The sequence below is a fragment of the Nyctereutes procyonoides genome, unplaced genomic scaffold (assembly GCF_905146905.1).
Source record: "Nyctereutes procyonoides isolate TBG_1078 unplaced genomic scaffold, NYPRO_anot_genome, whole genome shotgun sequence".
Classification (NCBI taxonomy): Eukaryota; Metazoa; Chordata; class Mammalia; order Carnivora; family Canidae; genus Nyctereutes; species Nyctereutes procyonoides.
In genome coordinates, this window is record NW_026575046.1 from 46,930,110 (window position 1) to 46,947,118 (window position 17,009).

A 17,009-nucleotide genomic window follows, 5' to 3' on the forward strand; every position below is an offset into this window, starting at 1 on the left:
CATAGTCTAGGGGTCTGACTTGAACTCTGGCACAGAGCCCTGCTCCTGTTACTTTGTAAGGTTGGTTACAAACCAATTTGTGGTCTGTGTTTGAGGGAAGCGGAAGCCAGTATAGGAGCACTGGAAGCCAGATCTATAAAAGAGACCCTGAACTAGCTGGATTCTAGGTCCTGTTCTGTCATAAACTGGCTGTGTGACTCAGGCAAAGCCATTTAGGGACAGAGCTTGGAAGAGATCTCCTTAACATGGGCTTCACATGTTTAAAATATCTAATATTCGGATAGAGAGGGTAATGGTCCCTCACTCCCCAACACATACAAGGTTGTAATGGGACAACAGTCATGGCAACATTTTACAGACTAAAAGTACTTTACCAACAGAAAGTATTCTAATTTATTCTTGTTATGTAGTTATCGCCATAGTATTACATTTCTACGTTAATTTTGATGTCTATCATCCAAACTCAGTCTGACTTAGTAACTGGCTCATCATTACTTTTAATTTTTTAATAACAAAAGTAATAATAAGCAATATTTTCCCTTGCAGACTCTTAGCAGATCTCAAAAAGAAACTGTCAGGGAGGCGCCCCACCTATTAATTCTGTTGTCCTCATCCAGGTAGCTGAGCGGCCCTGCTTCCTTTACTGGGACCACCTGGGCAGCACCCAGGGACTCCCTGGAGGCGGGTGGGAATTGGGGTAGGTGCAACAGGAGGAATGTGAAAACCTCAGAAGCCCCTTCAGAAATCTCTTCAGAATGTCTTTACAGTGGCTGGAACCAGACAAAGGCTGGGAAGGGAGAGCAGGCATGAGGGAAGGGGATGCTGAGATGTGGGCCCTTCTAGAAAGTTGCCACATGTATAGACAGCTTAGCGTCTTCCATCCACAGGTCATGACACATGATGGTCACAATCAGCATAATTTTAGAAAGGACCAGATTAAAAGTGAGAACAGAGTACATCTCACATTAACAGGGGAAAGTGTTTAAGGAGATTTTTGCTTCAAAATATTTCATAAAATCTTTGTTTATATGTTTGTGCATACTGGATTGTGATGTAAATTGTAGCTCTTCCTCTGAAACACAGTAAAACAAAAAAATTGGGAACCACTGGTTTAAGACATGCAAGCTATTTCCCAGCATCTCGAGCCCCAAAGACATGAATTTCCTTCAGTGACTGATGTTACCACAGCCTGACAATTAGAAGGTGATGAAAAGCAAAAGCAAAGCAAAGCTTGGCAGTCAGCATCCCAATATTCAGATATTACTGAATCTGATATGGAAATTGATCCTGCTGCCCAGACAGCAAACAAACCATTTATTGATAAAGTTTATTTCTCCCTTAATGAAGTGAGCTTAATATTTGATATTTCAGTAACTACTTAGTGCATTTATAATAAAGGAGATGGTAAATGCAGCTTATGAAGCAGAAAGATTCTCTCAAACTTCCGCAGAGACTTCCCGGATCTGGTGAAGAATTCAATCACAAGAAGATTAATAGAAATGAGACGACACTGTAAAAGAAGTCTTTTTAGCTTCTGGATAAGTTAAACTGGGAAATATATTCCAGACACCTGCAAAAATACATCATTTCTTCCAAAAAATACATTTCTGTCTTTCTGGTTTACATTTTCATAGGTCACCTCTTCTCAGAGTTTTAAATATCTGTATACTTTCAAAATAAAATTGCTATTAAATCTAATACTGGAGATTTAAACTAACAATTTTATTTCTCTTTTAAAATGAGCTAAAAATATATGTGAGTTTTCTGAATTAGATTTATGTGGGGAGAGTTGTTTTTTTAGGGAAATTGGCCCTTTGATTTACTTAGAAATGCTGCAGTGTTTAGGTAATTACTACTTAACTTGTTAGTAACAAACATAACAACAATTAAAGGCTCTGTAAGAATTACAAAGAAATCAGTCACTTGTAGCTATGTTGTATTATCAGAGTATCTTATTTATATTGAATAATCTGCCCTACTCCCGGGAGGATAAAGTGATACCTGTTGCCCAGCACATACGAAAGACAACCATTGGGGATTATTACCAAGTTCTTCTGTCTCTCCCTTGGAACCTTACCCAAACGTCCATTTCCTTAGGGAAGATGTCCAAGATACAAACTCACTTTGATGGATTCCTTTTGTATTGAGATCACAGTCTCAAAAGAAAAAGTGACAATTGGAGAGAAAATCTGGTAGCAAGAGCTTGGCACTGACTGGAGAAATGTACTCAGTGTTAAGCACCTGCTCACCCTGTTCTCTCAGACAGAAATGCAGTCTGTCCCCACTCTCTATGGTCATGGGATGTGACATGGTGTGTGTGTGCATTCTCAGCACCCTGCCCATCTCATCACTATTCTTGCCAGACCAGATTTACAGTCGTTCAATATATGGATTGGGTAATGTCTGCATAACAACAACGGGCAGAAAAGGTTAGCCGACAATTGATTCTTGATTGGAGTAAATTTATAGAAAGCGTCTGGCAGGAAACACTCATTTAGCCTTCTGGGATGGTAAAACATTGAAACTTCCACTTATTTGGAGGTTGTGATCCTTCAGGAGGCAATGGCAAATCTCTTGCTTTAACTGACACTTTCTCAAAAACTAGTGGAAAATTACATTACATTGTCATACTTAGTGGAGAAACACACTGCTACTTCAGACAACTGTTTTCTGAGCCATTCAAATGCTTCAGAAGCTTTGATTTATATCAACTGGTTCCCATTTAAGTCATTTTCCTATTTAAGAATATCTAGTATATATTATAAAACAACTCTATAAAATACATTCATATTCTTGAATTAATATTTAACATGCCATAATTGGAACTTTTTGCTAAATTGTATTAGCTTCATCTAATTGTACGAAATGGTAAGACTTTGCTCTACATATTTAATAGATTTTCTCTTTGCTATTTGGGAGCTGTTAATCATTCCACTCACTTACCTGTGTCTCTCTGGAATATTCAGATGGTTCAGGGGGACAGCAAATTGAATATGTGAAGAAGTTACTTTGGAAAAAAAGGGAAATGTTTTCGTATAGACTTATTTTTAGCCCATCTACCCTCATCTCCACTTGGAAGGTGTTTCTCTCCTGCCTGAAGCTCCCTTCTTGTGTGGTATCTGACACAGCTGGAGTTATGGCTAGACGAAGTGTGAGACAGAAGTGACTAGGCAAGGGACAGGGGAGGTGGGGGAGGAGGGACCAAGGCAGAAAAGTCATCTGCACTGTGACCCCAGCCCACGACCCTGTGTCCCAGGTCACACCACCCACTCTTTTGACAGCCACGACTGTGGTCTGATGAGTGGCCACTGAGGTCAGCCACTCCAACTCCATCTCCTCTGGTTCCAGATAAGATTGAAGATGAGTTGGAGATGACCATGGTTTGCCATCGGCCAGAGGGACTGGAACAGCTTGAGGCCCAGACCAACTTTACCAAGAGGGAGCTGCAAGTCCTTTATCGAGGCTTCAAAAATGTAAGGCCCACAGGGAAGCTGAAGGCCCAGGCAGGATTTCCCACCCAAGTGCCAACAGGGCCCATTAGGGAGCTCTTCCATATATGCAGTTGTAAAAGAAAGGCCAATTCTATAAAAAGGGCATAAGAGCAAGATCACCTGGCTAGAAAGAAAGACTCCAGGCAAGAATGAGGCAATCTCTATAGATGGGAAACTGGCCAGTAGCCCAGGCACTTCACAGGATAGCAGGCGCGACCTTGGAGAAATCACCTTGGCCCAGCTTTTAGCCTTAGTATAACCCATCCACACTGTCAATATTGTCCATGCCCCAGAACTGCTGGGACTTAAGTCTGTGCTAACTGAGCTCACAGAGACTGATGTGTAAGCCTGAATTCCAAAGTATTAATTTGCTACATTACTTCCTATATTAAACCTCATGATAGCCTTGTCAGGAAGGTACTATTAGCCCTATTTTACAGGTAAGGACATTGAGAATCAGAGACTAACTCACCCAAAGTCATAAAGCCTAGAAGATGCTTAACCAGGATCCAAATCCAGGTCTTCCTAAGCCCAAAGCCCATGCTCTTTCCAACTCACAGTACCTATTCTCTGATAAAGCCTCATCATTTTGCAAAGCAGCTCCAGTCGTAAGGCAGGGTAAACTTCCAGCTACTCACTTGGTGATACAGAAGCATATGGGTGGTTGTCCAGTCCCATCATCAGGGATGATGAGGAAACCTAAACCCCAAGGATGGACACAGTCTCCTCCTTCTGGGGTGGGCTCCCATCCCCCCCACTGACTGTCTCCCCTTCATGCAGGAGTGCCCCAGTGGTGTGGTCAATGAAGAAACATTCAAACAAATCTACGCTCAGTTTTTCCCTCATGGAGGTGAGTCTGATCTTCAAAAGATCTTTTCCAGCTCCCTTTCTGGTGAACAGCCTTCCTCCAAGTGCATGCTTCTTATTATCTGCCTCCTCCTCAATGTCAGGAACAACTCAGGGTAAGATTTCATTCCCTTAGTATAAGATAAAGAATTAGCTAAAGCTTGAGTGGAAAAGAGCTCTGAAATGGATCATTTTCAGGAGAGGAGAGATTAATAAAGCAATATCATAAAGTCTCCTAACAGTTCTAGAAAGCAGCTACTATACCATATGCCAAATGGGGCAACTGTCTCAGAGAAGTTAAGCAATTCACTCAAGGTCACATAGCTAGTAAGTGACAGAGCAGGATTCAATCCCACAAGCATCTGATGAAAAGCTTCTCTGTGTTGGCCCCACCATTGTGCCACCGGCCCTCCATTCTTTCCCTCACAACAGCTGAGGCAAAGTGGAATTTTGAAAGAGAATTTTAATAAATACCAGAGACTGTAGGAATAAATGAATCCATAAAGATGTAGGGAACATAAAATTGTGCATGTAAGTCCAGGTTAGCGAGTATGCCAGGCCCATGGCCACTGTGTTGCCATGCCTGACTCCTGAAGGAAGCTACTCTGGCTCCATGGGCCTAGGACATCAGTGGCTCTCCCCATGGCTTCCATGTGTTACATGCCACTTCCTTTCCCACCCCCAGGAGCTATCTCCTGCAGGACCCCTTCCCTGGGTCCTGATGAAATGGAGATCCAAGTGTCCCAAACACTTCTTGGACTCTGTTTCTCCTGGGCCTCTGTGGCAGCAGACAGGGCCCTCCTAGGTGTGGGGACTCAGGACAGGGTCCCTACCCAGGTTGTGGGGAGGCAGCTTCACCCCATGCTGGTTCCAGAATCACTGTTGTTGAGTTCTATTGAGCCTCAATCTCTTGAGTTTTGACCATGTGGCAGGCAAGATTTCATTGAGTTTGGTGATGGTGATGGTGACATGGTGATGGTTCTGATGACATGACTATGTGAAAAGTTAACACACTTTTTCCAAAATTCTGAGAGATAGATCTTGCTATATCCCTTTGTAAGAGACAGGGAAGAGGAGCTCAGAGATGCTCTGCTAAATGCTTCTGGTCACAGAGCTACACTGGGACAGAGCTGCTAGCCAAGCCCAGGTCTGTCTGCTCCCTAGTGGATGCTCACTCCCTGGCATTGCACTTTCACTCCTGAGAGCATCTTCTGCACACAGTCGCCATGTCACTCACCCACCAAGAATTATCCATGCAGCAGGCAGGAGGGTCTTTCTAGATGGCTAGATATAGGGGCAAGGGCCAGTCTTTGCTCTAAGAACTTCCCACCTAAACCCCAGGACAGTTACACAGGTCCCAGATTCCATGGTGGGTTTGCCTTTACCACCTTTTCTCCTTCCCATCACCCCAGTAGCACCCTCTTCTCTTTCTCACTGTTGCCAAGGATTCTTTCTCCCTCTGTGAAGCCCCAGCTCCTGTCACCTACCTTTCCTTCTGTGCCTTGCAGATGCCAGCATGTATGCCCATTACCTCTTCCACGCCTTCGACACCACCCAGACAGGCTCCGTGAAGTTCGAGGTATGCTTGTCCCCAAGTCCTAGACACCCCCCACCCAAACTCTTCCTTCAAGCTGTGGCATATTGAAGGGATGGTTGGATCATCAGACATTTCAGTGTGTTGTCCACTTAAGCATTTCCTGAAGATAGGGAAGAAGCAGCAGCTGCCCTTCCCCTCCAGGAGCTCAGGGCCTCAAGGGACTAAGGATAACAGTTTAATAGCTCATGTGCACATGGAGCTAACCACATGACAGACTGCAGTTGTGCTTTGCATGTATTAACTCATTTAGTCCCCACAGTAACCCTACAAAGTAGAGTTCTATTATTTATTACCAGTTTGCAGAAGAGGACAGTAAGGCAAAGAGAGATGGAGTAATTTTCCAAAGGTCAACCAGCTAGGAAGTGGTATGGGAGGAATATGAACTCAAGTAGTAGAATGTACCACCATCCTTGGGATAATTGCAGGTGTGGGATTAGGCAGTGTCTACCTAGATCTGGAGATGTCAGCACATACATTCTTCCTGAAGGAGACTCCATCACCTAAAATGTGGCAGGGTAAGGAATGAAAGAGGAGGTACTTTCCCTGAGGTTGACCATATCCTTCAGAGGACAGAGGACATGGGAGATATAATTCAGTGAAAGCAGTCATAGAGTCTGATCCAAAGACAGAGGTTCCACCCACCCCATGGCTTGGTGGTTAATGTCATTTATGCCTCTTCCACTTGTCAGGACTTTGTAACTGCTCTGTCAATTTTACTGAGAGGAACCGTCCATGAGAAGCTAAGGTGGACATTTAATTTGTATGACATCAATAAAGATGGATACATAAACAAAGAGGTAAGTGAGCTGAGGCTAGAGGCATGAAAGAACTACAATGAAGGCATCTAATAGAAAGCAGCCTCAGTCATGAGGGTGAAATTGTCTGAATGAGCAAGGCCCTCTTTTGGGGCTAACAGAGCTGATTCCTGGTGAAGGAGGTCACCTTTGACCTCCCCCTACTGTTCCACCCTGCCCTGTTCCCAACTACTCAAGAAAGGATTAAGCAGATTCATTATTACTGCGTCACATGTATTCAATCCACATTCCAAAAGGGGTGTCAGTGATTTTAGTGTGGAGTTACTTTTCCCAGGGGAACTCACATTTAGCAGGTTAACAGCCACAACCTAAAGCTAAATGTTGGAATGGTACAATTGAAAGCATGGTCTAGAAGAGAGAGGGGAGATTTTTGAGGAAGAGGAGACTACAATAGGATCATATTGGCCACAATCTGTTTTGCCTTCTAATAAAACCACAGAAGGGATGATGGCAGGTATGACAATCTCTAAACACATGACAAACGATTTCTGAATCTTCACTGCTTAACACTTTTACAGCCTCAAAGTACATGTAGTATCTAGACAGTGAAATACTCAAAGGTATATCTCAAAACTCACTTTGATATCCATTGTGTCTTAGTATCTCAGTTGTAGCTTGGACATAGCATCCTGCAACATCCCACTCCCTGAGCTTCTCTGTGCCAGGTTCAGTGCCTAGAGCTACAAATATCATCTCCAATTCTCACCTCAATCTTGCAAGCTTCTCTATAATGTTCATTCAGTCAAGTATTTGCTCAACATATACTTGAGGGCTTATTAGATGTTCTGGATGCTGCAAATAAAGTGGTAGATGATCCCTTGAGTGTGAAAACCCTAATATCCACTAATAACAGATATGTTCAATGAATTTCAGTAAATGCATGTAATGGAATAGCAGGTGGCCATTTAAGGTCATACAAAAGTGAGAAGATATAAAAATTCATCTGACACATTACATTTTAAAAATCACCTTATAAAATAGTATGTATAATATTATCTCAATTTTGCAAATAATTTAATGCTTCTACACCTATTCAAATATATGATACTCCAAAATATTCCAATACTACTTTACAAAAATATAAAGAAAGGACCCTAAAGTAGGACTTATAACACAGTCTTCAACCTTTGTGCAGCCATAATTTCATCACTAACCCCGGCTCCCTCTTTCTTATCTGCAGACTAGACAAAATGGTCCCCATTTATACCCACAGATTTCTCTAGATGGTAGACTTAATAAAGTACCCCTTAAAATAAAAAGAAAATGTGGATAAGTAGCTTCCTAGAAAATATAGCGAGCTGGAACTTCCCCCTGGCAATCATTTGGAGATAATCTCTTCCAAATTATAGGCAACAAAAGTCCAGAGAGAGCAATCAAAATTGGTCTTTAAGTCCCCTCTCTTATAAAAGATACTCAGGAAAGAAACGTTTGATAATGTGGATGTGAAGGACTTATGAAACCCACATTTTAAAAGAAACACATGGATAGAGACATGTATTTCCTAGTTCTGTTTGTTGGGAGGGCCTAAAAGCAATGATGCCCACTAGCAATGAGGGTATCTTGCACCCAGACCTTGGTTTCTGAACACCATTCTCCAATTAAAGGACCCAGTCTCCTTGGAGAATTGGGTGATACCAGGACTGAGAACAAGAAAACATAAGATCAACCTGGAGTACCTTGTAGTGCTATAAAGTATTGGAGTGCTTTAAAAAGGAAGGAAGGAAGGAAGGAAGGAAGGTAAGGAAGGGAAAGGAAAGGAAAGGAAAGGAAAGGAAAGGAAAGGAAAGGAAAGGAAAGGAAAGGAAAGGAAAGGAAAGGGGGAAAGGATGATATGTGGAATCAGTTGAAGGAGTTCCCAGTCACCAAAACCAGAACAATTTGAACAGCAAAATTAAAAATGCTAATATTAGATTATAAGCGATGAAATAAACATGCCTGAGTCCCTACTAAATTAAATATATATAATTATAGATTATATATATTTAAATAATATGTGTTCAAATAAATAATAAATATGTATTCAAATGAATAATTGAATTCACAGATAAATGAGGGACAAGGGACAACTCTTCCTTAAAGGAGAATTCCAATTAATAAATAAAGAAGGAATAAAGGAAATACAAAGTCAGCATTAGGCAAATACCACAGTAATAATTTTTGCAGGCAAGATCCACTGAAAGATGCTAAAATCAGTGGAGGAATTTGGCAGCCACCACCTTAATCAAGTGATCAAGGTTAATATCAACATTAATAAGATTATATCAACTCCATATACCTCTTTGACATGATGCACCAAGAAGGATATAGTATCACTGCTATGGTATTCTCATAAAAAATGCGTAATTTCAATCTTATCATAAGAAAACCAGGGACTAACCCAAACAGGGACATTCTACAAAATAACTGACTAGTACTCATATCAGAAGTCTTTTGGTCTTGAAGACAAAGAGTGAGAAACCATCACAGTTTAGAGGAGATTGAGGCACAACAACTAGATAGATGAGGGAACCATAAAAAGACACCAGGGAGAAATCTAATGATATGTGAATAAGCCCCATAGTTGTGTTAATAGCACTATAGCACTGTGGTAACATTGTTAATTCTCTGGGTTTGAGCATTGTGCTGTACTTTGGCAAGTTAGGTGAAGCTGGGTCAAAAGTATACATACATGAACACTGTTCTATTCTTGCAATTTTGTGTAAGTCTATTGATAGGTTATAAATGAATCAAAAACAATAAAATAAGCACATGGAACGAGGAGTAGCAGACAAGGAACCCAGGACAGAGGCTGTCTCCTGGGTCTCCATAGATCTCAAAGACAAGGCCGTCCTCCTGTCCTCCTGTGCCCTCTTGCTTGCATTCCAAGGAGGGGCCATGGAATACTATGCTTGGCCAGTGTGATCAGAACATCACAGAGCCACTCAACAGTTACTTGGCTCCCTCCCATGCAGGGACCTTAGGATTGAGCATAGGTTCTCACAAACTCTTGAGGAAATAGCTATAAACTAAGAATCAGAACTCTTTTAAGAAGTATTTAATAATCACTTATTCTGTATCGGGAAGCATTGAAAGATGAAAGAAAACATGATGGGACTTGTACCATCTATCAGGCCCTATCAAACAAGAATGACTCTATAGAAAGTAGTCTTTTGGATAAAGGTAAAAAATCATCAACACAGACTAGCTTAAGTTGAGAGGTTTCCTATAAAAATACAGTTAGTCTGATGGAATATGTGTAATCCCCATTGAAGTTAGAAGGTTGTTAGCTTCCAATCTCTCTCTCTCTGTGCTCCTCCCGCCGCCACCACCTCTTCTTTCCTCTCTCTTCCCTCCCCATCCTCCAGCATTGCTGAGATCAAGATGGCCACACTCTCCTCTGCAGGAATGACACAAATTGCTAGCAACATAGGGGTGGGGAGGTACAAGAGGAGGTTTTAGTTTATAGGGTAACCATTCTGAAATACTGTCCCTCTAGGGATTCTCTCAGTCTTTGTAACTGTTTTTCTTCTTCATTTGTTTTTCTCAGAGAGCCTGAGTGTATGTGAGTATATTTATGTGTGTGAGAGAGTGTGTGTAAGTGTATGTGTGTGTGCAAGTGCCCATGCATGTGCTCATGGGAAGATTTCTGTGTCTCCCCAATCCCTAACTCTCTTCTCCTGCCTCTACTACTTTCCTCTCTTCTCTCTCTCTTTCTCCCTGCATTTTTCCCATCTCCTCTACTTTCTTGTGTATTTGCTTCATTCTACTCTTCACAGAAGTTCTACTCTTCTGCAGAACTTTTAGGTGTCTGCTCTCACTCAACCTCAGCTAAAACCTGGAAATGGCTTGCCTGTGGCACCGACTCTGGTCCTAAATCCACTTGACTTTTGAGCTCCAGGGTTCTATCACTCCTGATTACAGTTTCTGCACCTCATCACTTAAGCTTCTCAAGAGAGAAAAACAGAGTAGCTCAGCTTCAGTCAGATGTCCACCCCTGTTCCAGTTAGTTGTGATCACAGGGACAAGTCACCCAATACAAACACAGCCACCCAGGCCCAATCATTCAAAGGAATTGTGGAGTGGGGAGAGAGTCTTCCAAAAATGGGGTGTGGGCTCATCAGTACACAAACATATTCACTCCAATCCCACACATAACCCCTCACTGAGGATAATGCTTAAGAAAAGGTAACTAACCCAACAGCTTTTGAAGGCAAGGAGAATTTTCCATTGCCCTCTCTCTAGGAGGAGGCTCCCAGAATGTAGCCCCTTCAGCTTGTTTTCTAACTTCCTCTCATCAGCTGAAGAGAGTCCTTTTAATTGCCTTCATTCACAAAGGTGACAGGGAGCCTCAAACTGTCACCTAAAAAGAGCTTGACTTCATGGTTCTCACTTTGTACTTCCATATTGTCTCTCCAGGAAATGATGGACATTGTCAAAGCCATCTATGACATGATGGGGAAATACACATACCCTGTGCTCAAAGAAGACACTCCAAGGCAGCATGTGGATGTCTTCTTCCAGGTAAGTGCCCACACAATGTGTGTGAGCTTTAAGCCCAATTTAGACCAGTCAACCCACAAGCATCTGAACAAGTGGTTCTGTCCAACTCTGTTCTAAGCATAGAAAACAGAAAAGAATCACAAGATGTGCTGACCTCAAGTAAGAGATGATCTCATTAAGTAAGCAAGTATTTACTATAGAATAGAACAGGGAAGTATATTATGAAGTATAGATACTACGGTATAGCCTCTAAGTTCCATAAAAATCCTTAGTGGAGCAGAGTAGCCAGAAAAGATGCCATTAAGCATGTTTATGTAGTTGTTAAAGTTTTATGTCTGGAGAGTGATGGGAAATAAGGTGGGAAACAAAGGTGGGTTGAATTGAGATCTTTAATTGAAGAGGTTTAGCCTTGCTTGGGTGACTACTGTTACTCCACAAGTAGAAGAGTGGCATGACTATAGTGGTGTTTTAGTAAAAAAAAAAAAAAAAAGTAAGGCTAGTGGTAGAGTTTTGAAGAATGTCCGAGCTCATTCTAGTCTAATCCTCTCACTTTGCAGATGGGAAAAGCAGAGGCTCAGAGAGGCTTAAAGACTCACTCAAGGTCACACAGTAAGTGACAGAGACCGAAGTCGAACCTCTCATGTGCAGTGTTCTCTCTGCCAGGTGGACAGGCTGGGAGAGAGTCTGGGGAAGACATGTTAGGTGTCAGCAGAATAATCCAGTGATGAGAGTCTGGAGCAAGTCTTTCCATTTTAAGGAAGTTCATGGGAGTCAAAGTGCTATAACCAGGGCCTGGGTGGGGTTGTCTGGCCAGTGGAAGACCACTTTAATTCTCGGGGCAAAGGTGGTTAACAAAGCGAAAGTTTTGGAATGCAGATTACCAGGTTTGTTAAAGTGCTTCCTGTTGTGTCTTCCAGAAAATGGATAAAAATAAAGATGGCATCGTGACTTTAGATGAATTTCTTGAATCCTGTCAAGAGGTAAGGAAAGACCTCAGAGCATAAAACCTCTAGATCTGGGAAAGGAAATCTGGGGGCTTGGGGTCTGCAGAAGGGAGAGAATGAGAAACCTGTGACCTCAGGTCAGAGCCTTCACCACCAACTCCACCAAGAGCAACTCAGAATCCCAACAATCTCCACTCCTCCCAACTGGCCTGTGGTTGGTCTTGGGTAAACACAGCCTGAGCCAGACAGCCTGAGAAGAACTGGGGGGGTGGAGGGGATGTGGAAGCCCAGAGGGGGTCTCTGTGAAACCAAAGACTTCCCAGTTAAGCAACACTCGTTTTTTAACCTGCTTCCGCTCTTTAGACTACAAGGGAGTAACTGAGGAAAAAAATCTAAGGCTGTGATTCTCAAGCCATAGTGTGCCCAAGAATTCCCCAGTGATACTGAAAATGAACACTAGATGGGGCAGGGCGGGGTGGGGAAAGGCTGTAGAAATCTTTGTTTTAACACAAATGGCCCTGGAGATCAATACTTCTAAAACTTTAATGGGCAAACCAACCTTCTTAAAGACCTGGTTAAAATGTAGATTCTAATTCAATAGGTCTGGAAGGGAGTTTGAGGGGCTACTTTTCTAACACTCTCCTCAGTCATGCTGGTGCTGCAGGTCCTTGGACCACATTTTCACTCATTTTAAGGCTAGACTAGCCCAGAGTCTCTGCCAGAAACTGAATTGGAAATAGTTACTTTTATCTACTTTAGAATAAATGCATTTATATCCCCACCTTATTTCAGAAAAGTACACAGTTACTCCGAATTCACCCATAAGAACAGGAGATGCACAAAACCAGGGAGATGTTATCAACATATACCGAGCACCTACCAAGTTTCAGGTGTATGTATAAACTTCACTAACAGCCCTGAGAGGTGGTGGCACTATATCCAGGGTGATATTCAACATATTTAATAATGAGAGTAGACTGAGAATCGACCACTCTTAACTGATGTTGACCAATGCCATGGGGCAGTGCCCTAGAGGAAGCCTTCTAAGCTTGCCAACCTGTTAGCCAATGGACCTTTGGGTGCTCCAGGGGTCCTGGGCCAATTACCAGATAGAGGGAAAGATGCTGGGTAGAAGGCTCAGGTCAGCAGTTATTTACCAACAAGGCTAGAAATATTTCAACATGTTAATCCTCAGGAACCAGGTGACCCAGGAGTATTGATCATGCCCATTTTAAAAAAGAGTACCCTAAGATTGCAAAGTTAAGAGAAATGGCTAAGGCACAGTAGGTGACAGAGATGGAACCTGAACTCCATCATTATAATTTTAAATTCTATGCCCTACTTCGGTTTGCCTTTTTGCCTTTGCTTCACAGGTGAGCGAAGTTTTTAAAATTCGTTTAGTTTCTCACGTTAGCAACCTCTATAGCTATTCATTAATTCACTTACTTTTGCTCACAACCCACCTTTAGGTAGATACGGTGATTGATGCTATTTTACACGTAAAGAAACTGAGGCGCAGAGGGATTAAATAACTGGCCTAAGGTCACTCAGCTATAAATGACAGATCTGGGATTTGAATTCTGGACAGCGTGACTCCAGAACCCATAGACTTACTTTAAAAGTTCTAGCAACTTTTAAAAGATTTCAGATACCCAGAGCCAACTTTTGTCTTTCTTTATTTTTTTCTCCTATTATACATCTGCTTTCTGTCTCATCATTTGTGCTCTAAATTATTTTCTTCCTTCTGTTAAATTTTAATTTAATTGTTTGGGTTTTCTTTCTAGCTTTTTAAGATGAAGATTTAGATCATTATTTTCAGCCATTCTTTTCCAGTATGTTCACATAAAGGTATAAAATTTCCTTTCACTACTGTTTTAGATCCCACAGATTTTAATATGTCATATTTTCAGTATATTTTAATTCAAAATATTTCCTTCTCTGACTCATGAACTTAAAAGTACGTTGCTTAATAGCTAAACATTTGAAGATTTTCTATATTCAATATTTTTCAGAGAATATACAATAGAAAAATGTAAAATGGAGAATATATAATAGAGACATACAATAAAAAATCAACAAAACCAAAATTTGCCTCTTTTCAAAAATTAATAAAATTGGTAAGTGCTTAGCAAGACTGAATTAAACAAAAGAGAAATAGATAGAAAACTCAAACTATCAGTATGAGGAATGGAAAGGGTAACAACACTACAGGTTTTACAGACATTAAAAAGAGAATAGTTAATTATTCAATACATTTGACAACATAGAAATCTACAAATTCCTTGCAAATATAATTTATCAAAACTAACACAAAAAGAAATAGAAAATCTGAATAGTCCTATCTATGCTAAAGAAATTGAATCTCTAATTTAAATTTTTCCCGTAAAGAAAATGGCAGACATAGATCCCTTACCCTGTAAATTCTTTCAAACTCTTTCCAAAGAAGAAAGGATATTAGTCTCATACAAACTCAGAGAAAAGCAAAAGAGGAAAAGCTTCTCAACTGGATTTATGAGGCTATCATAACTCTAATATAAAAACATGACAAGGCCATTGCAAAATAAGAAAATGTTCAGACTAATATATTCCCTCTGGACATAGATGCGAAAAAAAATCAAATCTAGTAATGGCTTTTTAAAAATGAACAAATAGGTTTATTACAGCAATGCTAGTTTGGTTTAACATTCAAGAATCAATATAATTAATAACATAATAGAATTTTTTAAAACACAATCATTTCAGTAGATGTAGAAAAATCATTTGATAAAATGCAGTTGCCCAGAACTTCTTAAAAGAAGTAATACTGCTTCACTGGATAATTTATTTCTTACAAATTTCTTAAGGCCACAGAAGGTGCTTCTTGCCTTGAGTTGCTCACACTCTAGCGCCCCCCACCCCCTCACACACACACCCTGTACTTCACATACACACCCTGTATTTCTCATACCCTTGCAGAGTTCTTTCTGCATGGGAAACCCACATGCTCACCATTACAGAGCTTCTCAAGGAGGAACCTCAAAGAGTTCTAACCATCCTTTCTTTCCCTCCTCTTCCCCTTCCAGGATGACAACATCATGAGGTCCCTCCAGCTATTCCAAAATGTCATGTAATTGTGGACATAGCCATCTGGCTCTCAGAGACGTTGTACTGAACAACCACCTCTTAACACACTGATCTGCCCTTGTTCTGATTTTACACACCAACTCTTGGGACAGAAACACCTTTTACAAATTGGAAGAATTCTCCACTGGAGACTTTCTATGGAACCCAGCATCGCGTGGCTCAGTCTCTGATTGCCAACCCTTCCTTCTCCATCTTCTTCAGAGAGAGAAGATTAAATTGGGTTTGTTTTGGAAGCATGCTCATCTCTTCATGCTGCTGCCCCATGGAAGGTCCCTCTGCTTGAGCTTAAACAGTAGTGCACACTTTTCTGCTTGCGTGCCCCAGCCCACCACCTCCAAGTCCAGCAGACCTTGATGTATCTGGAAGCAAGATGACCTGAGCCAAATGCACACCATCCTCTGATGGCCTCCCAAACCAATGTGCCTGTTTCCCTTCTTTTGATGGGAAGAATGTGCATTACACAGAACAATACAAATCAGTATATGACTAGATTGGGAGAGCCAGCACCTAACATATGTAGGATAGAACTGAATTCTTAAGCATGGCCTTGTCTGGTGACCCAAACTGCCCACATCTTTTGTTTCCAGAGGCAAGAACCAATAATTCTTTTTCACACTGACATCTGTGCTGGTAATGCAAGTCCCTTAATGTGTCCAGGAAGAAAGCCAATGCCCAGTGGTCCATGCCCTCAGTCCATCTCCTGCTAGAGTCCAGCACTGCATGCCCCTCCCAGAAAGCCCAGAATGCCTGCAAATTGCTGTAATTTTATACCATGTTCTAATCAATAAACAGAACTATTTCTTATACTGTTAATCTTCATTTTTTCCATGACTCCATCGACCAGAAAAGGTAAGCTGTGAAAAGGGAAGGCTTGTCCATTGAGTTGTCATCCAGTTATTAATACCTGCTCTGTGTGCCAGACCCAGTGCCAGTCAGAGCATCCTCCTCCACTGCCCCCAAGCAAGCATCCCATTTAAATACAAATACTGTGACATAAACAAATATGTCTTTGAGAGGAGACCCTTCACAACACCTTCCTTCCAACAAGATTACTACTCTCAAGACCCTCTGGTATAGAAAGTCTGGAGCCTCATGGTATGGTTGGGGATACAGAGATGAAGAAGTGGCTGGAACTTCTGCTGAGCGGCTTAGAGTCCAAGGGTTGACCAAGTGGCTTCAGCTTATAAACAACAAATTACTACTTATGTTGGACACTGTCTTAGATTCCTCATTTAACATCACATTAAAAAGATGAAGAGCTAACCATGGCATTTTTGGAAGGAAATCAATTTACTGAACCCCTAGTATGTGCCAAGTGCTCTACTAGGGGCTTACATACATCTCATTTCATGCTATGTAGCACATTCTAGGAGATAGAGTCCTCATTTTCCTGGTTTCAACACTGAAGCTCAGAGGTGAGGGGACCTGCCTAGGGTATCACAGCTCCATTAGAGATTAAACTCTTCCCATTCTATCATAGAGCCTTCCTGTTAGGAGAGTCTGTTTCCCCTCACCCCAAGGCAATGAAGGTACCACACACAAATCTCATTCATCTGTAGTCAGTTCAAAGAGGCATGGATATTCTCTGAATCCAAACAGCAGATGAGGAAACAGATGCAGTGAAGCGGAAAGCCTTAAGTGCCCATGGACCACTAGCAAGAGCAGGCCACAACATGTCACGAGTTCATGAAATACTCCCAGTCTGATTGCCATT

The 17,009-nt window shown here is 41.5% G+C and overlaps 1 protein-coding gene across 2 annotated transcripts in view; it reads left to right on the top strand.

The window, feature by feature from the left end:
• KCNIP1 (potassium voltage-gated channel interacting protein 1) overlaps positions 1 to 16,093 on the top strand; it is a 341,025-nt gene extending 324,932 nt beyond the window's left edge. For both annotated transcript variants that reach the window (XM_055325909.1, XM_055325910.1), the window contains exons 2-8: positions 3,349 to 3,473; positions 4,272 to 4,341; positions 5,846 to 5,916; positions 6,624 to 6,731; positions 11,145 to 11,249; positions 12,146 to 12,208; positions 15,235 to 16,093. In XM_055325909.1, the coding sequence (XP_055181884.1) occupies positions 3,349 to 3,473; positions 4,272 to 4,341; positions 5,846 to 5,916; positions 6,624 to 6,731; positions 11,145 to 11,249; positions 12,146 to 12,208; positions 15,235 to 15,282 (590 nt within the window). In that variant the 3' untranslated portion in view covers positions 15,283 to 16,093. The remainder of the gene's footprint in view (positions 1 to 3,348; positions 3,474 to 4,271; positions 4,342 to 5,845; positions 5,917 to 6,623; positions 6,732 to 11,144; positions 11,250 to 12,145; positions 12,209 to 15,234) is intronic.
• The last annotated feature ends 916 nt before the right edge of the window (positions 16,094 to 17,009 follow it).